The 23,682-nt window shown below is 39.3% G+C and overlaps 1 protein-coding gene across 1 annotated transcript in view; it reads right to left on the bottom strand.

The window, feature by feature from the left end:
• Positions 1-15,472: 15,472 nt before the first annotated feature.
• LOC106920676 (glutamate receptor ionotropic, kainate 2) overlaps positions 15,473-23,682 on the bottom strand; it is a 56,323-nt gene continuing 48,113 nt past the window's right edge. Inside the window, exons 14-15 of the mRNA XM_014991831.2 lie at positions 22,720-22,970; positions 15,473-17,652 (exon numbers count right to left, since the gene is read on the bottom strand). Of these exons, the coding sequence (XP_014847317.2) occupies positions 17,488-17,652; positions 22,720-22,970 (416 nt within the window). The 3' untranslated portion in view covers positions 15,473-17,487. The remainder of the gene's footprint in view (positions 17,653-22,719; positions 22,971-23,682) is intronic.

A 23,682-nucleotide genomic window follows, 5' to 3' on the forward strand; every position in this document is an offset into this window, starting at 1 on the left:
ACTTGCAGTCATCTGGTGCAGCTATGGAAACGACTGCTGGAAAGGTGACTGCAGGGAATAATTCTTTGTGTTTCAATCTGTGCAGCTCAATGGTGAAATGTCATTTGTGTGTAGGTTTTGATGACTGTGATGTTTCTTCTCCCCCTCGGACCTGAAGGGTGGCTATTTTAAAATCCCCCCCCCTTCCTGCTTATTTTGCAGACTGAAAGCCACAACTGTATACTGTAAGCCTAATCATTCAGAGAGAGAGAGAGAGGAAAAAAAACAATCCCGATTGCATCTTCACAGCACACACGGTAGCTCATTTTAAAATGGATTAGGGGACAACTCTTAAGAGCTTGAGTCCGTCTAAGTAATAATCCAGACCCACAGGACTTTTAGCCTGGCTTCTAGAGATCTTTTGGGGAAACTTAATGCATTCCTGAGGGGTCGTTTTAAAAGCGCCGCTGAGCTGCTAGAGTACGTTTTGTCTCATTTCAAAACCCTCGATACATATCGCTTTCGTGACACGGACTGGACCAACTGATTGTTGAAGTGTGAGCAAGTGCAAGACTGAGAACAAAGAGGAGAAGAGGGAGAGTGTGCGTGCGCGCGCGCGTGGCACGGAGACTCCGAAAGAAATCACAATTGTCAAACTGGAGAACTGTGTTCTTTGTGGGCGAATCATGGCTGTTAAAACTCCACCGTTTTCCTGTCCTCACAGATAGACGCATATTATATAAGGCAAATATGTAATCAGTCTAGGTCAAAGTTTAGGTTTTAAGTAAAGGCCTTATCATTAGACTTCCATTTTGGTTGTTGCATAATTAGTTTAAAGTAGTTTTTAATATATATATGTAAAGTTACAAGATATAATTAAAATTATATTAACATTAAGTAAGCATATATATATATAAGGACTTGGCTCTGAAATAGGTGCACAGCCCTGTTTTAAGTGCATGGGATACGTCGTGGTGTGTGAAAACTCTCCCTCTATTTACCCGTTTTCAACGTAGACAATTCCATTTTTTATACTCTACTCTTTCTCATACCGATTAGTTTCTACAGTCCCTTGCAAAAGTTTTAACACCCCTTTAAATTTTTACATGGATTGTTGTGTAACAACTGCACGCCTCAGCACATTTATTGGGTATTTTATGTTCTTGACCAGCAAAGAATTGGGGATATTTCAGTTCTAATAAGTAAGGGAAAGAAAAAAAAAAACATTTGCAGAGTGTTTGTATCCGGCACCCCCGAGTCGATACTTTTTGCTGCAATTAAAGGTGCAAGTCTTTAGTGGTGTGTCGCAGCCACACAATACATCTAATGGGAATTGCAACGTGCAGTGTTTGAATTGCCTGGTTTCGAAAGCCCCAATTGCAAATGATTCCTTGGATGGAGTTTTTCGTGGAATATAATATTTCAGATACCAGCATGCCAGCAATTTATTTGGCCAACTGTATGGGAATGTTGTCAATATTTAATGACAATGGAGAGGGAGAGAGAGAGAAAAAAACAAGGAAGTTGACTTGCAACAGTTTCTCAATTGGATTTTGTTCTGGTCTTTGACTAGGCCATTGTAGCACACAAATATGCTTTGATCTGAACTATTGGAGCTCTGTCTGTGTGTTAAGTGTCGTCTTGTTGAAAGGTGATCCTCAAGGATCCAGTGTTTTTTTTGTTTTGTTTTTTTTTTTCCTGAACTATCCCATATTTTAGCTCCATCCATCTTCCCATCAAATCCTTCCAAGTTCTGTAAGATAGATTTTTTGAGAGTTGTCAGATTGAAGGGGGGGCTGAATACTAATACACACCACACTTTGTAGATTCTTAAATGACCAAGTATTTGTCTCACTCCTGCCCTTTCACAGAAAACCCTAATGATATTCGTCGAAGTCGTGTCAAAGTTTGAAGGGCATAACACATTTGCAAGGTACTGCGTGGTCACAGCACAAAACTCACCTTGAAGGTGTAGTTTCTAGCATAACCTCATTATCATAGCTGCTTTACTCACATAATACCTCACAACTTCTTCCCTCGGGAAGTGAATGTCGATAACGTCTGCTCTCTTAGTGTTGTTGTTTTTTTAATTTTTGAAAAAATGTTTTTCAGTAAAGTCGAACCATATTTTCCTCATCCGTCAGTGCCTAGCGTTTGTCAGTCAGCACCAGTCAGGTGATGGGATGACGTCTCTGCTGCTGCTGCTGCTGCTCCTCCAGACTCAAAACAATGGAGGGAGAAATAGCCGGACGGATTGTGTTGCTTTCGGTATAACTTGAATCCCAAGCACGGCTTTAGTGGCACTTAACTGACCCTAACAACTCTTCTCTGACCATACTGAATGTGAAAAGAGCTCATCTGAAGTCGACTCCTCACAAAGTTCACGTAAGGTCGCTTTGGAGTTGTATCTTAATGTTCTGACAAATCAAATAACTTTGTACAAGTATATCAAACTGGCATGTGGGCTTTTGAAAAGCTCTGTTAAGACAACCAACTTTCTTTGGTATATTTCTATACCAAAGAGGTTTGGCTTTTGTTTTTGTTTGTTTGTTTGTTTTTTTCCTTTTCTTGAAGGCATTTAAAAGTTAAGACTTGCTGAAGTGCTTGCTTTTTCGGAAATAGAGCAACTTATTGCTGAAAGTGCAGCAAAGTGTTTTCTAAGTAATATACAGCTTTGAATGTGTGCGTGCATTGAAAATCAAACAACAGATGCAGCTTTGACAGGAAAACAAAAAAAAAAAAAAGACGGTGGTTGACCAAACTGCAACTCATGCTTAAATCTCTATGGAAACATCTTTTTGTATGACGTATTTTTTACATTTTTACACACAGCTCCTCTCAGGATGATTAACTCGTCTCAGGGAATTAACCAAAAAAAAAAAAAAAAAAAAAAAAATGAAAAAGAAAAAAAAAAGTAAGCAAAGAAGTGTTTATTATTCTTTTGGGAATCATCCACTGACGGACTCCACAAACTCTTAAGCAACGGCGAAGAGACATATAACCAGTTCAAGTACTGATGATAGCAACTACCTCCTGAGTTACACATAGCTGTTGGTTTCTGGGGTTTTTTGTTGTTTTTTTTAATCGAGCTGTATTATTAATATTAGTCTGTATAATAATCGTCTTAGACAGTCTTTTATGTTTTGCCACAGATTTCCCCGTCTTCCTTTCCAGATTTAATTTTTTTTTCTTACTGGAAAACTATTGTTTTTTTGTTTACAGCAAAAAAAAAAAAAACAACAAACAAAAAAAAACTACCTCATTAGTGCTATTCCTCGACAAGCTCCTTACCTGCTCCCAGGTCGCATGCCTCCTCCGTGCAGTTTTTCTTTTTTTTTTTTTTTTTTTTAATTATTATTACTTTGTGTCACAATGGTTTTAAGAAATCAGCCCCGATGTGGCTTTTCGCTTGTTTCTCCATCATTTTTTTACCGTTTGTTTCTTTCTACTTGCCGCTTTTCCTAAAACTTTCGCAAGGTCTCAAATCTGCGAGTGATGAGTGAACACCCATTACTTTGCACAAAGCCAGTGAGTTTACCTCAGATTGTTGGGCTAGCTATTCACAAATGTAATATTTTATGGTTGTGAGACTCATTTTTAAAATACTACGACTGTTTTTACTTTGCATTTTATCGTAACTGTTTTGTTTTTTTGTTGTTTTTTTACAACCACTTGATGATGATTTGCCTAAGGAGAAGAATAATAGGTTTGCACTTGAGCAAAGATTCCCGTTTTATTTTTTATTTTTATCAGTTTGATTTGTTACCAAATAGATATTGTTACCTGCCTGCAGGCTCCATGGTAATGGTCTTAGTCAACCATTTTCACAGCTCAAGATAATCAAAAGTTGTTTCTGTTAGATATAGCTAATTGACGTTAACAATGATTACGTTCGTGTAAGCTTGTTTGTTTTATATAAACCAGAGATAATAACAGTTACTCTTAAAAATCAGTAGGTTTTGTACTAAAAGGTGATTTGTTTTCATTTAGTGACATTCCTAAAAGTGTTTTTGACTTCTAAGAGATTAAACGTTGCGTATAAAAGCAGTATTACTCTTCAAAATCAACTGAGAAAATGACTGTGTTCTGGTGGACCTGCACACGGGACAGAAAGCTTGTTCAAATGAGCTTTGGGATGTACACGCAAACATGACTTTCCAGTGTTATTGTTCGCTTTAATATTTGATCTTGATCAGTTTGCAGTGCTTTGAAAAACTTTCTCTCCTTTACTCCTGGTTTTAGATTCGTTTTTCACAACTAAATGTTTCAGATCATCAACACAATTTCTTCCACACCTTCCCTGTGGTTGAGGGGGCAGAACTACAAAAAAATCACTCCAGGAACGCACTAACGCTTATCCAGGAGGTCACATAAAACTGATCTAGTGTTTGGATGGGGATGAATTCTTATCTCAGCCAGAAGACCTTGTAGGAGAACGTCTGCTAAATGCTGCAGGATGACGATCTAACGCATGCTATAACAACTCCAGTTCAGAAATACAAAATGGAGGTTATGGGATCGTCGGTAACCTTCTATGGACGAGCGCACTGGTTAAAGTGTGATTGAGAAACTTTAAACTGCAGTCTGTGCCTAGAAAATAAAATATCGATTGCCAATCATTGCAAACACTTAGTGGCAGTTGCTTCTGTCTAGGATGTCACAACAAGGCATCGTAGATGGACGGGAAAACATTTCCCCACTGAATAAATGAAGGCATCATTTCAAAACTTAATTTTGTATTTATTTCAGTTGTGTTTGTCTATTTTACGGAGGATCTGAAACATTTAGGTTTGAAAAAAAAAAAAAGTTTAAAAATTTGTAAGAAATCTGTTATCTATTAAAAAGCACTGAAACTACTGACTAATGTATTTGATGGCACAAATGAACAATGTGTGGTTTTTAAAGGCAGCATAAAGTGTAAGACATTTCAGATTCAGTTTTAGTTTTTTCCCCTCTTATGCATTGCTGTTTTCTCAACTGCCTTAAGTATTGAATTGTGTGTATGTTAAGGTAAAAAAAAAAAAAAAAAAAGCATAAAACATGTAATCATAAAAAATGTTTTTTTTTTCCTGCAAATGGGAAATGAAAATCTGATTATATTAAATGAAGTTTAAAGACACAATAGAGCAAGAAAGAAGTTTAAAGGATTCCAAGAAGTGTTTTGTATTTTCTTGCTTAAGAACTTACATTGAGGAGCATCATACCGAACAACTATTTATATATATATTTTTTTTTACAAAGCTACAAGAAAAAGGCCTTTGTCCTCATTGGCAATGTAAAGAAAATTATTTATTTAATTCTTTGTTTGCCCCTTTTATCTCAAATAAATCTTGTTTTATTTGAAATAGCTAGGATTCTTTATAATGCTTCTTCTCCAAAATGCCCTTGATCATTTGAATTGGTTCATTATTTTGTGAATATTTTGCCTTGTAATTTTTATAGACCACTAAAATAGAGGACCCAGTGTCAAACCCACCTCTGTCTGGCAGAAATAATTCTTCAAATCCTTTAAAATAACTCTTTGGCTGTATTTGTTGGACATTTCTTATGTCATTGCCTATTGATGGAGAAGAACCTTCAGTTTCTGTCTAGACATGCAGCTCGCTTCATTTGGATTTGAAGATTTTGTGTGGGGAAAACATTTGACCTTTGACCTTTAGAAATGTTGATTTCTAGTGTCTTGAATCAAAGGTTAAAGAGGAGCAGCCCCTAATGTTAAGATAGCGATTGGGATAGTCAAAGCTCGTGGAACAGCCTCGAGCCTGATGTAATGCATTCATAAAATGTTGCGAAAATTGCTGATACGAACCATTTCTTAGCACTTTTGTGTTGTGTTTACATCTCGTTAAACCAGTGGTATATATATATAGTGCTGTAAAATGTCTATTTGAAATCATTTGTGTTTGAAGACTTAAAACGCTATTAATAGCTTGTCGTATGTAGGACCAACGCAATTCTTAAATCCCGCTGGTTTTCCGACTTGCAACTAGAACACACTCAACTCGGGTGTGGAGTCATTCTCAGCTACGAGTTCTGACTCCCGAGACAAACACGGCAGTATTTATCAGATAATCAATTACAGTCTGACCAGAGAAAATATTGTAGAGCAGGAAACTGCTGAGTAGACCCAACTTTGTACGCATCAAACAGCCTCTGGCACAACTCATGTTTTAAGGTTTTGGACCACATTTTATGCTTCCCCCCCCCAAAAACAAAAAATTTCCTTAGTGTTTCAGCATCTCTGCATAACAAAGATGGGCGCCAAACTAGCTGCTGTAGCATTAAAAAAAGAAAGAAAAGAAAAAACTAAGCTGGCCATCTTTATTTGACTAATTTCATTACAATGTCTTCTCAGTAGAGCTGAAAATGGCTGCATAGTGGCACCTTTTTGGTATTCTAAACATCACGCAGTGATATTATAGCTATGTATGCAAGTTATCATAAAGTTATCGTAATGCATAAAATATTCACTCAGTATCTATAATTGTGCGATTTTGTCCACCAGGGTCATGAAAGCCAGTGGAAGTTAGCGCAGGTAAAAAGAGAAAACAATATTTTTAATTTACCCACGTCACAATGTTTAACTTCAGATAAATTGGTCTTAGCGATGAATGCATTCTCTTAAAATGTTTTTTTGTGTGCCTCAAAGACCCATTTGTAAGTTCAAATTCTTTGAATATATATATATATATATATATATATATATATATATATATATATATACATGTTTTTTATTATTATTTTTTAATGATAAATGTAAACACTTAAACTTAAATATCCGGAGCAGTGAGTTACCAAACGCTCCTTGGCAGACAGAATGTACAAAGACATGATGCAGGGCAGGGAAACATATAGTGGCTGGACAGATAAATACTGGACTTCACATACCTCAACTGCTGCCTTTGACAGCCGATCTGTGTTTTTACATACAATATGCTCTTCCTTTTTTGTCTTTTATTGTAATAAGCCTACCTTCAGAAGTGTTTGTGTAAAAAGCCGTAGCCGAACGTTTGTACCTCTTGGGGACCTTTTTAAATTCAGCCAAGTGCAGGATCCTTTTATGCACTGATGAATAACCTCACTGTTTCCATGTTTGTGCGTGTTTTTAATCTCTACATTGTGGCCAGAGAGTCTTTATGCTCTGTTTCTGTTAAATTGAAGCACTGATTTGCTTTTGAACTGGGAAAATGTTCCTCTTTGTGCAAATCAATCATTATTTCAGTTTCAGTATTTGTGTACTGCTTTATTTTTTTTATTTTATTTTATTTTTTTCTGTGAAGTCTGGGTTGGATTTTTAAATGTCTTTAATGTTTCACTTGATTGGAAAATAAAACCATCATAACAAGATTAAAGTACGTGTTATTGCTCCAAGATGTTCAGATATCGGTAAACAAATCTCAGATTCGGTATCTCAATATTTCTGTGCACTGGTATCATTTTGTAGCCTAACAAAGCCTGTTTTGTTTTAAAGGAAAGGACTTTTTAGATTTTACACATCAACTTAAAAAAAAAAATATTCTAATTCATTAATACATTGTAGCTACGAAGATAGTTATTTCAACAAATCAGTGCTGAAGAATGTGGCGTTTTTTTTAAAAGCCTGATGTACGAAAAGAAATAAAAGTCTGCTGTATACCGGATTGCATGATGTCATTACTTCTCTACAAAAAAAAAAAATAAAACATTACCGTTAGTGAAGAAAACCAGCTTATTATTACATGAATAATAGGTGATTTACAGGCAAATGTGATGCAGCAATGCTTTGGTAGTTGGTATTTTTATCTGTCACAATGAAAGTTTCTGTAAGGTAAAAACAAATTACAATATCTTAGAAAGGTAAAACTAAAAAAAAAAAAAAAAGGTTGAGTGTAAAAAGTATCAGACTACTTTCAAACCAGACATTCTATCAAATATGGACAACAAATATCTCAAAATTCAAGGAACTAGGTGAAGGATGATTCATTTTGTACATGTTATTGTCTTCCTCTTTTCTCCAAAAGGGGGCAGCGTAGCACTGCCAGATATTTACCCAGCCTCAGGCCTGTGAAGGACAGCCAAAACAGATTAATCACCTCAACACATCTGACTCACCAAGACACTGGTGTGTCTTCACAGCCCTCTCTCTTTTATCCCTCTCCTCTTTAATGGTCTAGCACTGTGTGTGTGTGTGTGTTTTATAATCATCACTCTGTCTCACTGACTCTCTCCTGAGCACATCTTTAAGCACACCGCTTTAGGCGTTGGACGGTATGAACACTGTTTGTTTACGGTTTCCTTCAGTTACCCATCATCGTGTTTCTTCCCTTCTCTGAGATACAATCTCTTGAGATGGCTTTGTCAAGGTCAGGTGTGTTTATGGTGTTAGGTGCTGGATGTTTAAAAAGGGGAGGGATGGAGAGAACTGAGGGATAAATACCCCTTAACACCACAGAGAGGGTTCCCGCGTATCAGAGGCAGCATTCAGGCCAAAGAGAAGAGAGGACCACGTATCTTCCCAATCCTTTTTCCCTATGCCGCGTGCCTAAACTGCGTGTTAACCTTTGTAGCACTGCCTCCAGGCTGTATGCTTTAACCTTTTCTTCGAGATAGAGGGGGCTCCTGCACAGGGAATACAACATAAATCACAGCCGCTGACTGTAAATGCAACAGCCAACGATACGCGCCAGCGTGCGCGCCTTTGCTCAAGCCCTCGTCCTTTTGTCGCAAAATCCTTCTCATCTCGCACAAGGGCTCATAAAGATGTTCTCAGGATCGGCGGTTTGGACTATTATATCTACAAGCACACCCTGAATAATTCATCCATCATTAAAATGCACTGGGCGTAATGAAAGCAAGGAGTGTGTTGTGGGGGTATTCTGTTTTCCCGAGTAAAACACAGGGGTCATTAGGAGTCATTTCTGGTCAATTTTGTATGATCAACCATGCTCCGGAGAAAGTGAGGGGAGAGGAGGGAGTGGGGAGGGGCAGTTGGGGTGGGGTGGGGAGGGGGGCATTTACTTTTTGTGCATCGGGAATTCATGTCGGAAGAGATCAAAGGGGACAGACAAAGAGATGAGAGAATCGACATCTCCTCGTCTCCATTTGGCTCCCCGTGAGAGGAGGAAAATTACTTTAAAGCTGATGCCCTGATGAAAGAAAAAGGCGTTATGCCTGATGTATTCCTCCAGAGGTGGAATCAACACTATGAATGACTCAAAGGCAGATGGAAGTGGGAAGGAGGCAGAACATTTGTTCGAGAGAACCAAACGGGGGGATTATTTCTTTTTTTTTTTTTTTTTATCTCTCTCTCTCTTTTGAGAAGGGATGAGGATACTATTTGACAGCAGTGAACAAAATACAATTCACACTTCAGGAGATGTGACCGATTCAACACTCAACACTGTTATTTCTGGTGTGTGCATAAAGGGCCAGCAGATGCCATCAGACGCGGTAGCTAATTTGTAACATCAGGCCAGGGATTTTATCGGACCGAGCACCAGCAACACGTGCATTTAAAAAAAACAAAAACAAAAAAAAAAAAAACAAATGTGATCCTGTGTCATGTTCAGCCAGGGTCCCTCTGTTTTTTTTTTTTTTTTCTCCCCACAGAGCGGGTCACAGCAGAGGAAATAACCTCTAAGCAAGGAGACCTGAATTGTCATTTTCCCGACAGAGCTGTCAAAGCACCAAACCATGCTAGTTACACATGAAGCCAATAGAAATGAAAACACTGTCAGTGAAAAGACTCATGGGGTAACGGAGATGCCAGGAGCAGGGTGAATCACTTAGCAATCTGTGCTCCTCCATTCTGCAGCTGCCACCCACCACAACACATCTGCCACTGGGAGAAAAGACATTCGGATATGCAACCACAACCAAAAGAGAACTGCTGCAAGACACAGAGGATCATTCTTTCAAATTGAAACTAATTTGCAGCTAAAACCGAGTTTATATCCTGCACACCTTGACTTGTGGAAAAACTCACATTCAGGTCACACGCACAAAAAAGAAACTGCTGTAGTTTGAAGCCGATCGCTTAAATGATGTGTTGGGCCAACATTTATTGCACTGACCTCCCCCTCTTGTCGTAGGTGTAGGAGGGGGACAAAAATGGGGGACACTCCCAAGTGTGTGGTATATAGTCGGTTCCGCTTTTACTGTAATTCCCTTTATACAGGCTGAGCTCACAAGAAGAGACCAAAGCTAATTTCTAAAGCACCAAAATGTCCGCAGACGAAGAACTACCCACTGCAGCAGCTTTCAAATGTGATAAAATACCAAGTTCTGGAATGATGGCCAAATTAAAAACAGCACTTCATCAGAACAAAGCTTTTTTTTTTTTTGCCTTCTATCATTTCCCACTGGCACCACTTGATTGATTGAAGGACGTAGTTTCATTATGCATTTCAGTTTTACTTGGAAGGACTGCATGCTGGGGCAATCAATGCAGCCAGGTTTGAATCCTTGCAAGAACCCTTCTACAGTGTTTGTACGATCTCCCTATGAATACACAGGTTATCTTTAGGTAAATGCCGTCATGCCCTCTATAAATTGCCCTCAGGTCTGAGTGTATGCATGGTTGCCTTGTGTTGCCCAACAATTGACTAGAAACCTGTCCAGTGAATATCCCAGACCATTAGACCTTGTACTGCTGATTGATAACAAATGTGTCAAGAGCTCCTCTGGTATTTAGCCCTCTGTTGAAGCCGCCGTAAATTCAAAAGTTTGCAGAATTTTTCTTTTCACAGAAAACTGAAACGATTTTATTCCCACCTGCAGCATTTGTTCATTGTTCAAAAAGCTGTGAAGTACCTTCCCCTTTTGCATTTTATTGTCAATTTTCTGGATCAATGGTCAAGGAACTCCATCTATGTTGTGCTGTTCTGGTCATAACTCCTAAAAATGCTTTTTAAACCAGAGCGACACACACATCATTTGATCAAACTATGACACAGATCAGGGCTAAGTGCCTTGCCCAAAGGTGACATCAAACCTGGAATTGAACAAAGACGATTCCAATTGTTAGACAACTAAACTGCCCTCTGAGCCACAAACGCCATAAGAAAAAAAAAAAAAAATCTCTGAATACTAGTCACATTTTCTAAGGAAAACAAGTGACTCCACTAGCTTACGTTGGAATCCTGCCAGCAGACAGAAAGGCAATGCAGAGAAATGCCGGAGACAACATATTCATCACCATCATCATGCAGATTAGCTTGCAGCTTTTTTCTTAATTTTCTCTGTCATCTTGTCTTCTTATTATGCCACAACCAAAGCTGCTCTAACACAAACCGCATTTAAGTCATTTCCATCCTGACGTGTCGTGCGGTGCTGCACACACCCCGTCCGCTCTTTTTGTTTTTTTTTACTGCTTGCTCTTTGCACATAGCAAGGTATGCAAATACAGTAGACTGCTGTATTCGCACCACTATTATGCATCAGTGCTGAGCACATTACACAACTGCCTGCTGAATCAGACCACGCTAAGCCCACTTACATGCTTTAATATGGCACTTTATTAGCTTTAATAATAATAATAATAAAAAATCTTCCTTTTTTTGTCAACCCTCACTAATAAGATTTGGATATGAAATTTCAGAGGTTCAGGGTGAAGCACTCATGAAAATGGCCTCGTGAGGTCTATGATCAAATTAATCAGTTCAGAATTATAAATCCTGCCACAAAATTTAATAATCCCCCACCTAATAAGTGTTAAAAATAGAACCATCATGGTAGACTTACCACTGCAACTCTGGGATAAAAAATTGATTTCTTATCTTGACGGAGTCCCTCCAAGCGCAGATCTTCTCAGCTTCATGCTAGATAAATAAAATAAGAGCTGCTGCTAATCAAAAAAAAAAAATTAAATACATTTTCCTCTCAAGGTTTCTAAAAAAATGCCCAGCAAAACCTGAGACTCCATAAAAAAATAGCAGTGATATGAAGGAAGGATATATTTAACTTTGCATATTTTATCTTTTGAAGAGTGTGCACTACACCAGGACTCTGTACATGGGTGCGCTCTTGGGGAAAAAAAAAAAAAAAAATTAAATGATAATAATCAAGCAGACTTACATGATATTAATCTGCGACCTGCGATCATAAATTATTGAACGCACTGGGAGTGAGCAGCGGAGCCAACGTCCTCGTTGAAGATCTTTCTTGACAGACTCAATTTACTTATGATATCTGCGTGACAAACCAAAGTCACATTCAGAAAGCGATATTCTGTCTACAATGCAATCCCGGCCATTAATTGTCTGATGAACAAGATGTTATCCAAGGATACCTTCCCAATGAGCACTTAGGAAAAGGAGGAAGAAGATTTAATATGATGGAAATAAGTGTGACAGACTAAACGGTCCCCGCTGAACGCACTGAAGCATGCTCTGACCTTCCCTGTCACTTTGGAGGGCGAACAGGGGTGGCCATTTGTGTGACGGCGGCAGAGCTGCAGATGCAGAGACGGTTTTTCATTGCAACTTCTGGAAAATCCCGTGTAAGTCAGAGAGAAAGGTGCACCGCCCAGGGGAAGATTATACAGGCAGCCTGGGAGCAAGCTAAAAAAAAAAAAAACCTCGTCATACATGCTTTCAGTTTGGTCTTCACTTACAGTTCAACTATATCCCATTCATTCAGTGTGATTAAATCAAGTATTTTGGGGGGAATTAGTCGATTAGCCTGATATTTGATTATCTTTTGAGGAGTATATTCATGGTAATAGATGAGGAGGCTTTACTCCACAGAGAATTCTTTTCTCTTATTTATTTTATTTCTTTACATCCTAAAGAGCAAAACTTTGTTGAAACACTTTATGTGGTCTTGATCACTTTCTTGTTTTTTTTGTTTTTTTTGCCCGACTCTTACAAAATAGTGAGTTGTGTGCTTCGAAATAAACAACATAAATAATTTAACGACAGATTAACATGCCAGGCTAAAACAAATACACCTGTTATCACTCTAAAACTATGAAATTAAATGTAATTCAATAAGGATTTTATGCACACTTGGTTGTGCTGTAGAAGTAAAATTATACTTTAGATATTTTTAAATGATAAGCCATAAAAGCATAGCTTCCATTTACATTCAGAACATTGTAAAGCAGCATCTTAAAAACCAAGATAACAAACCAGGCAGATCAGGAATCAAGTTGTGGGTTTAAAGCAGTTTTAGCATAAAAAAAGCCAAAAAAAAAAAAAGCACTTCATGTTTTGACATGTCAGTTAATTCAGTCTGAATCATTAAATGAGAGAAGCAGGCATGGTGACTCTGGAGGAGCAACAGCTCTGGTGGGATAATCCGTCAAATGTACTTCTCATGTACTCCACAAATTTGAAGAAAGCGGTGATCAAAGGAAAGTCTTGACTATTTCATTTTGCAATTTTTCATATTTTACACGTAGGGCATAAAACAAGAACAAGGAAGAAGATTCCCTGTCCGGACGAGACTAAAATGGAACTTTCTGAGCTTTGTCTGATGAAGAGCTAAAACCCTGCAATTACCTTTCTCCACTGTGAAATATGATGTTGGCTGCATCGTCCTGTGTGGATGCTTTTTGTTCAACATCTTCCCACCAACTGGTGAGAGTCGGTGGGAAAATGCTGAAGATAAATACTTGGCCATTCTGAAAGAAAACCTGTCAGAGGCCGGAAAACACTTGAGACTTGGACGAGGGTGGAGGGGGAGGACTTCCCCTTCCAAATGAGCAGTTACTAAACATTCAGCCTGCGCCATGGTGGAGTGGCTTAAATTAAACATATTAATCTGTTAGAATTGGCCACTCAATGTCCAGAGCGATAGCCACTTGAGGATCTGTGGAAAGACTTGAGCTTTGATGTTGACATACCGTCCTGCTCCTGACTGACCTTGATTTATCTTACAATAAAGCAGTGGGCAGAACGCCAGTCTTGCATGTGTAAAGTCGGTAGTGGCCTAGCCAAAGGCCTTGTATTTGTAAGTGCAGCGAAGGAGGTTCTACATCATGCTGAATGAGTCTCAAAACAAATGCATGCAGTGGTTTTAATGTTCTTACACGTCAAAATGTTGAACTTCATGTACTCCTTTTCTTCTGATTTACAGCAATCGCGTCACTCTGCTGGATCTATCGCCGAATAATCCTGATAGTGACAGTCAGGAACTAAGTTTTTTTTTTTTAGAACTATTCTTTAGACTTTGGCTGCTTCATTTCTCATGTATTGCCCTTCCTTTGTTCCACACACATAGGTCAGTATATGCTTAAAACAAGACTTCATTTTCTTTTGACAAAAACAAGTAGGATAACAGAATTAAGATAACTTAGCATATATGCAGCTACATGGAGGCACAGACGCATTTTTACCTCACAACGAGAATGTTCTGGGTTCAGATCCCAGGTTGTGGTTCTTCCGCATGTTCTACCTGTGGATGTGTGGATTCTCTCCTGGTGCTTCAGTTTCCTCCCACAGTTCAAAAACGTGACGATTTGGTTGGTTGTACCTTAATTATTACAAAACAAATAACTAGAGGCTACTTCGTAACAATGTGGAAACACACCAGAAAGACATAGTAAAATATATATATAAAAAACACTTTTCCACAGTACATCTGTTTGCAAAGACCACTTTGAGTTGTGCGTAAAAACACGAGGCAGAGCTACAGTTATGACATTTTTAATGACAGTTTTTGTAAAACCTTGCATCAATGTCAAACTCCATGAGCTCACATTGTTTGTTTTTTGTTCTTTTCTTTTTTCTTTATTTTACCGCTAAGCCTTTGGAATCAATTGAAGATTGTTTTCAGGAATTCAATTTGTTTTTGCACCACTAGATATAGCTATATGAAAAATGACAAGCAACACTAGTAGATCACCAAAAGCTTAAATACATAATCCCTCTCGTCAGTTTTTATATAATTATTAAATTAACCCTATGAATGTAGGATCATTAGAGGGCCGCGCGTGGGCGTTGGTGTCGTCTTAACACCTGTAACGCCAGATGAATTGAACGAACGGGTCAAGACGGGGGCAGCGGGGAGCCGTAACCTACCGAGTGTGCTTGTCATTTCACAACAGGGAACATAGAGTTACCAGACAGGAAGAGCTGTTGCACCAAATGCGCTCGTGTTAGGTCATGAAGATAACACACATCTGGAGACAATTAGCGGAGAAATGATTTCGCTCAGCCCACAAGCCATCATCAACATCAAGCTCTCAAGATGATGAAGCCCACTCGAGGAAAGATGAGTGAAGCGCAGCCCGGTTTTTTTTTTTGAGCTAAGGTGGGACATTTGCCATCCAACATACGAGCGCCTCGCGGCTCCTGATTACGCCCACCATCCGATTGACTGCAGCTGCACTGTTTTCAACATTCACACAACTCACACCCCTATCATTACGGCCCACTTTTGAGGTCACTTACAGGTGCATCTCAGTAAGTTAGATTATCGCTGAAAAGTGAATTCGTTTGCAATTCTGCATAAAAAAAACAGAAAAAAAAAGTGAGACACACATCTTACACATTCATTACACAGAGACTAATATGTTTCAAGTGTTTATTTCTGGTAATTTTGTGATTATGGCTTACAGCTAATAACATCCATAATTGTGTTTCTCAGAAATAAACCTCGGGGATCTCATCAGAGTAAGAAAAAAAAAAGCATTTCGAAATACGGAAATGTTGTGATATGGGGATGTTACGAGATCGTGGGATAGATTAAGGACCTGACAGTTGTCAAACAAACACTCGGTGACATCCTGCACATGAAGCTAAACAAACTGGATTTTCAGAGAGAGCCGTATCCAGGTGTGTTAATGGACAGCTGAGTGTGTTTTATGGGTCATGTGTAGTATTCAAATTTCACGAGAGGCTGCTCTTTGGTTTAGCTGTAAGCCACATTCATTAACTTTTCAATGATATTATAATTTATTGAGATGCCACTAAATATGAGTCCTAAAAGTGATCATTTTCCAAACTAAGTCAGAAATATTTGCAGTATATACACTATATAGTAACTGAAAAGAGCTTTTCGTTGACGAAAAGCTTTTAAAATAAGTGTTTTTTAATTGTGTCTGTTCATATAATTTATGTTATTTAAACAAAGTACTTTGTATGCTTAAGTCTCTGATACGCATATGTGAAACCTATTAATACCACTGGTTTAAAAAATAATACTTTTAGGACATACCATTTAAAAAAAAAAAAAAAAAAATCTCATCGTAGTACAACAGATCTACAAAACTACGACTATATTTATATTCCACAAAAGCAACATTTGCATGTTTTACCATGTCTTTCATGGTGACTCACCGCAGCTACTGTTATTTACCCACACCCTTCGCTGATAGGACAAGAGCTGAATTTTTCAGCATGAATCACCGCCTTTGCCTACTTTGCGATCTCTTCATTTACAATTCTATTGCCTCTCCCCAACCAAAAAAAAAATCCACTACATTGTCCCCAAACAGTATGTACCGCTGGCCCCCGTGAGACTGGCAGACAAAAGACTGAATCGCAGATTGATGAAAGCAATGCACTCCACACAGCAGAGCCTGAAGCTTTGTTGTCAAGAGTCCGAGGGCTGAGTTGGTTATCTGCTACATATTTTGTCCACGGGAGGGGCTACTATATGATACAAAGTACTACAAAACTTCGTTGTTCTTGTACAAAAACGAACACTTTTGTAGAAATCCCACCTTTTAAACAACGACCGATACAGAGCGAAAAACCGTTGACAGTGTTTCAGGGCGGACATGAGTCAGGAGCTTGACAGATTACATTGCTTCTAGAGGCGTCAAAACAGAAACAGGCGTGGTGGGAAGTTCTTCACAATGGCAGAACTTTGGCACATATAGAAGAAAATGACAGTATTTGACAAGATCAGCATAGATGATTCCAAACTAATTATCACTTTTATACAGCAGTTCATAATAACCCGGATGGTGTTGACTACTTTTTAATTTTTTTTTTTTTTGGTATGAAATTAGTGTTTGCTTTAAATGATTGAAGAGAAACTCAAGCCACTGAAGGAAGGGGCCACAGACATGGAAGTAAGACAAAGGGGGCATTGACGACAACAGAAAAACTACAACCGAATTCATCGTTCGAACCGAGTCCTCCCTTATGCACAGCAGTAAAGAGTGTGAAACGACAGTATGAGTGTCTGTGTGTACATCAGGTGTGTGTTTGTGTTTAAATCCACTTCTGGTGTGTGAACCAGCAAACGTTTTTTTTTTTTTTTTTTTTTTTTTTTTCTGTCCCAAACCTGCTTGAATCCGCTTTGAGGTCTACGCACGTCACCCGCCCAGCCTGGGAGAGAGTCCGCCGCTTCCAGCTCCCTTCCAAAAAGCAACGGTCACAGTGAGGTGACACTTCTCAGGTATCTGTATTTCCACAGGAAACATCGGTCGACATAAGCATGTTGGTTCAAAAAGGAATCCTGTTGTTACTGCTAACCTCAGCCCCTGGTCTAGTCTGCGTTAATTTGACCCCACCCCCCGCCCGTCTCCCCTCGCTGATTTTAATTGAGGGGAATGTTTCAGGGTGTTGTCAGTTTTCATGCCATGGTTTCCTTCCCTGGGAGTCTCCTGTCGTTGAACGTGTGCATGTTAATGACCTCCTCCGTCTTGACGATGGCGGGCGGCTGAGGCTTTTGTTTGAGACGACGTTGGCACTTCAGAGAAACGCGCAGCTCATCCATCATAGCGCTGCAGAATGATCGCTGCAGAAGAAAACAAGAGGAGAAGGACAAGAAGCAGAGCAGTTATTCTTTATGTTACGCTCACCCGTAAGCGTCAACTGAGCAAGATCAATATTGAAGTGAGGGGGTGGGGAGGGCGGGTGGGGACTAATGTAGGATCTTATGCTTTTCCATGTTACACATTTCACAACAGACGCCAACACCAAATACCACAGAGTTGTGAGGTGAAAAGAAAATCACAAAGTTTATATTTGTTTCCCTGCAAATACAAATTTGACAAACGTCAATATGTTGTGGTGTAGTTGCTTCATTAAGATTGCCGCCCCATTCTCCATCTTCTAGCACATTCTGTTCTATGCATCCGCACTCAGTCAGCTGGTTGCCTGTTCAGCATTTCGTCATGTAGTTTTCCTTCTCCATAAGTCAGTTAATAATCTTCCAGACATACTCAAATGTCACAGCCCCAAAAACACACAGAAACAAGTGTGCTTTCCTAAAGTGACGGAGACGAGCATTCTGGAAAAGACGTCGGTGTGTTAATGGTCACCACAAAAAAAAAAAAAAAAAAAAAAAGGGGGGGCGATAAATTAACCCAGAACATTTAAACTGAGGGCTCATGAGCTCTTTGCTATGTCGCATGCTAATGCTAGTTTTAGCTCAAATAGAAGCAGCAGAAGTGGATTTGGTTTCAGGTGCATTGTTTCTTTTCGCAGTGCTAAAGGTTACCTTTTTTTGTGTCAGCATCTCAGCTTATGTGAAAAAAAAAAAAAATCTCTCTCTGCTCCTGCTTGTATAAAGTTTTGGTTGGCAGCCCTAAAAATTTATGTGCTTATGAATAGACAATAAAACTGAAGTGGCAGAGACTGAGTTACTCTTTTTTGACAGCTAAGAAAAAAAAAAAAAAAGACACTTTCTAAGGCTCCTTCAGTGCTAAAAACGATAATAACCAACTGAGTTTAAAGCTCCAGTTGCAGCTGCTTGAGACAAGGAGCTGACAATAATGATGTAATATTTGTTAAGACATTGATTGCTGCTGCAATATTTGGGAATACTATGGACAATTTAAAGATGGAAAAGGCAGCAGTGGAGAAAAAAAATGCAGATTTTGCCGGCAAACGCATCAAATAAAAAAAATGGCATATTTTGTCTGGGGGAGAAAATCTAAGATCGATTTGAGCAGCAACAGGGAAAGCAGACCCGGATGTATAATTCCCTAAGAATGAATTTGAAGAAGAGATCTGCTTACAATTCTGTTAAACATTTTTGCCCGTCAGTATCATTGTCATCTGAAGGTCTTACTATTGTCTTACAGCCGTCCCCCCCCCAGACAAGAACCAAATCCAGGAGGAATTATGTAAAAAAAAAAAAAAAAAAAAGAATAATGCCACCTCTAGGTCATAAAACCCACTTAAGAAGATTAAATCCAAAAATATTGGTAAACTGTTATGGCGTTATGTAACTTCTACAATACGAGATTCTGTTGTGCCTAAATTATGTATGTGCTGTAAAATCCTATAAAATGTCAATATGCCTTTGCACCAACTTTGGCAAATCCAATTCTCATGCATTCCTGACCCAATTATGCAGGATGTAATTCAAATTCAAAGGCTGTAGGAGGGGAGAAGATATACAAGAAAAGAGAGAGCATAAAAATATGACATTGTTACTTATTTATTTCTCGGTTTGTTTATGTGTGTGGGCGTTTGAGATGGATATCAATAGAAAGCGCCAGGTATTTTATTTTCCATGTACTCGATATATTTGTCTGGGATAAGAATACAATCTTTTATATATGCTAGGAAATAAATAATTAAAGGAGCAGATTGATTAGGGAAGTGGAGAACTGTGTAGGAGAAAATAGAAATAAGTAGTGAAAAGTGAGGTGGGGTAGAAGGAGGTTTGCAGGCGGGGAGAGCAGAGGCTTGTTGTCTGTATGCAAATTACGAGCACCTTGGAAAGCCTAGAAAATCCTGGCATTTGCAAATCATCTGAATATTGTGACCCAGTCCTGAAGCTCTTGATTAATGATAGCTGAGATATGCTATGAAATATATGCAGTCTGCAAAAAAAAAAGAAGAAGATAGAAATAATTACAACTGCTATAAAGTGACACGCTGCTGCACTATGTTAATTCTTGAGATGTAAATAATTAAAAAATGCTATCTAGGGACTTCGGCAATTATGTGGAAATGCAATTGCACACATTATGGTGCGCTAAAATACATACTCCACTCTGCTCGATGAATAATGTGCACTCGTATATTAAGAGCCCGGATGGCGGTGGATAGACTCTGGAAACGTAACCTGAGGGGGAAGAAAGATGGTGCAATATATGCTGATTAAAAGACGTTTTCGTGGTAATTATTTAACTCAGGTGGCCTTATTTACAGTGACGGCAGCTGCGAGCTCTTAATGTTTCCTAGTATGTGGATATTTATTAACAAGCTGTCTTTTTTTTTTCTAATAGTAATAATAAAAAAAAAAAAAAAAAAAATTCAATGATGTGCCGTATGAACGCCGGTTCCAGTGTGACACCAGGGCTGAAGCAAGAGTTAGTTCTCAACAGCTTCCATCTGCTGTATTCTGAATTGCTGTTGAAGATCGCATGGCGGGGAGACTGTTTATCTACAGAAAACACAATATTTATCTCAGAATCTCTGCAAACCAACGTCCTAATGCTATAAGTCTAATTCGTAATCGCTTGCTTTAGCTACAGTATGTGTTTTCTCCGGGCTCAGACTGCCGGGTGGCATATCCGTTCTGTAAGTCATACTCGAACCCATAAACACGCCGTAAATGTGAGTTACAGTCACCGTTTCAAGCCAGAATTTCCAGTGCCAGCTGGGGAAATTAAACCACAAACAGTGTTTATTAATGGAGTCACAATCAGTGTTTGTAAATTCACCTCAAAAGAGTAAGTATAAGCAGTTCTGTGCGGCGTGTCTAGCCCTCTCTTTAGCTTGCGAGAGAGACAACAAGCTTATGCTACACCTTTCCTAGTCGCTAAAGCTCACCTCTTTATTGCTGCTCTCTAAATTATGCAGCCTGAAAGTGAAACTAACTTATTTATACACGTCGCTTTGCAGGAACCCACCCCTGGTGTGATTCTGTCCTCTGGCCCGGTAATGCATTGGTGGCACTGCACTGCTTGTTTCCGCTTCTCAGGTGAGCGGTTCGGGGCTTAGAAACGGAAAACGAAATGATGCTAAATGCTCACTGGTACCGGTGTGGCACTGGAACAGCTTAAGTGGAAATCCCTCTAAAAGGAAAACAATGTTCTCATAAATAAATTATCTAAAACTTAAACCAAAACAATTTGTGAAACCCTGAGAGCAGAGCAAACTGCTGAACACAAGCAGGAGGCTGTTGACTCTTCTCTTCTTGCACACCGGCTCACTCCCTGTGTTGCCCATGAACTTGTCTAATCTTTTGTGCGATTTGGCTAAATAAGATTGGGTGACTGATTGCAGTCATGCAATCTGCAGCTTTGCAAATATTGTGAGAGAGAATATGAAAAAGAAAAAAAAAAAAAAACAAGGTTCTCTGTAAAGTGTTCTTTGTTTATTTCCACTGAAATGTCTTCACTACAACTGAGTGGCTACTAACTGTAGCCATGGTCACATTTCTCTGATGTGACATACTGTAAGATGCAGCAAAATCCTACAGACTTCCTCCAAATCTTTTGAAGAAATTATGCCAGCCAGTGTAGAAACTTGCAATGCAACATTCACATGTTTTAAGTACAATGAAAAAAAAAATTACATTTTCTACGCTCTTCTAAGGTAAGAAAACGAGATCTTGATAAACTATTTTCAAACATTTTTCCTTGCATCTCACACAAGACTGGTGTGATGTACCAGATTCAACTGTAAACTAAGCAGACCCGTTTTGGAAGAAAATAGTAAAAAGCCCGGTTGTATACGTGTGAACAGCCTTAAGCTACGACTTTGTTGAAGCGTATTTTCACTCTATTTCAGCGTTCAGTCTTCTTTGGTAGGATTGTATCAGCGTCCCAGAGCTTTACTTATGAATATTTGATCGCTCTAATTTGCAGAAGTTCTCCAAAGCGAATCAGACGGGGGCTGCGCGTGCAGCTCTCTTCCGGAACCCTTTCCTATCAGACTTAGTTCTGAACTCGGCTGTGCGATTCTAAAACTAATTTTCCTTTCATGAAGAACTTCTCAGATAGATTTGGATGTATGCTTAAACCCACTGTGATACTGGAAATTACCGGTATCTTCATCTTCATCCTTCTAGTGGATGCATGATTAATCCAGGTCAGAACTTGCATAATTCATAATTTCATTCACCTTTACAAAAAAAAAACGCAAAAAAAAGTAGCCTGGCAGCATGATGCAGCCACTACCGTGTTTTGCTGTGATTGTCTTTTATTGGCGATTTATTCTAATTTGTAGACCGTCTAATAAAATATATAGCTTTATAAAGAAAACAGTAGAGTATTACCACATGCAGAGCAAATCCAGGACTTGACAGAAATGCATAAAGATGAGACAAAAGTGAGGATATAAATGAGAAAATGTCAGGTAAATGTCGGTAAGACAGCTGATTTTATTTCCGGTTATTCAGAATGCTTATAACTGCTGGCGGGTTTAAACTCAAGCAAACCCATTGTGTAAGTTTTAAACCTTTACCAAAGATTTTAAAAAAAGTCTTTCACCGAAAATGCTTTTGATTGCACGCTGGTTACGATGAATGAACAAAAAGTCTCCCAGGCTGCAGAACTCTGGTCTAATGAAGAGCAGGGCTCTCAACACGTCACCTCTGCACTATGAAACGGTGCGATAAATGAAGCAGGAATGGACGCCTGCAGTGTGTGAGCCTTTTTGTTCGTTCAAAATTCTCATTCTTCACCCAAGCACCTGCCCAGAGTGTGTTTTTTTTTTTTTTTGTGGAAACATGTACACGTCTCTCGTCTCGGTGCACATCGTGATTACTCTTGTCAGATATGAGCCTCTATCACGGTGCAAAACACAAACGCGTCTTTGAACGACGACCCCCCCGCGACCGTTTACCGTTAGCTGTCACCGAGACCGATTCCTGTAGTCGTGACGAAAATGTCCGCTGTACCTTTTCCAGCTGGGCATTCTGCTTGGACTTGTAAAGGACCTCTCCTACGGCAACAAACACCGAGAGCACAAGCCCTGCGGCCAGCACGATGAAGATCCCCCCGATGTTCTGCACTCCAAGAGCGCTCGCCTCTTTGCTCTCCTCCTCTGGACAGCCGTTGCCTCTCCACCACTTCTCCTTCATCATGTGCAGCTTCCCTTCCTCTTGGAGCTGAAGAATAGCTATTGTGATCTTGTCTCTGTATGGAGAGCCTGTGGATACAAACGGCACAATATGAGCCTGGCGAACATGTTTAAGAGTCTGGTACAGTCCCTCTTTTGTTTTGTGGGTGTGTGAAACACATTGAGACTTGTGATCATAAAAACCTGTCATGTTATTGTTGGCTTCTTAGAGGGAGTTTTTCTTTTTTTTTTTTTTTGTAAGTCCTTCTTCAAATCCCGCTAATCCGTATTTTCACAGAGTGATTCCAAAATTCTCACTCATCTCTGCAGCGTGAGGATTATAACGTGCGGGGAGCTGGCAACAATAATTTGGCTTTTTGTGCAGCAGAACCGCTGTCGATTTTGACAAATTAGCTGCTGTTCACAGACACTTTCATGCAACAGAAATAGCGCCTTAAAAAAAAGAGAGAGAAAGAGAGAGAAAGAGGAACCCTGTGGGGCAAACATCACACGGTTCCATATGTGTTTGGGATTATATGTGAGTACTGGAGATAAAAGTTCCACCATTGCTGTGTGTGTTTTTTTTTTTTTCAGGCGACGGGGCCCAAATCCACGGAAAGTGGGTGAGAGCCAGACTTTAGTGACATTGAGGCTCAGTGGGTGCTGGCATGATCAAAGCTGGAGCAATTGTCACACAGCAGCCGAGTCGTGGTCCTCTCCCATCCACAGCGGAGCCACAGAGCGCACACCCTCTCTTAACCCCACCAAAAATAAAAATTAACACTTAGGCTGAGCCCTCACG

The sequence above is a fragment of the Poecilia mexicana genome, unplaced genomic scaffold (genome assembly GCF_051168715.1).
Source record: "Poecilia mexicana isolate PSO_F unplaced genomic scaffold, ASM5116871v1 scaffold_21, whole genome shotgun sequence".
Classification (NCBI taxonomy): Eukaryota; Metazoa; Chordata; class Actinopteri; order Cyprinodontiformes; family Poeciliidae; genus Poecilia; species Poecilia mexicana.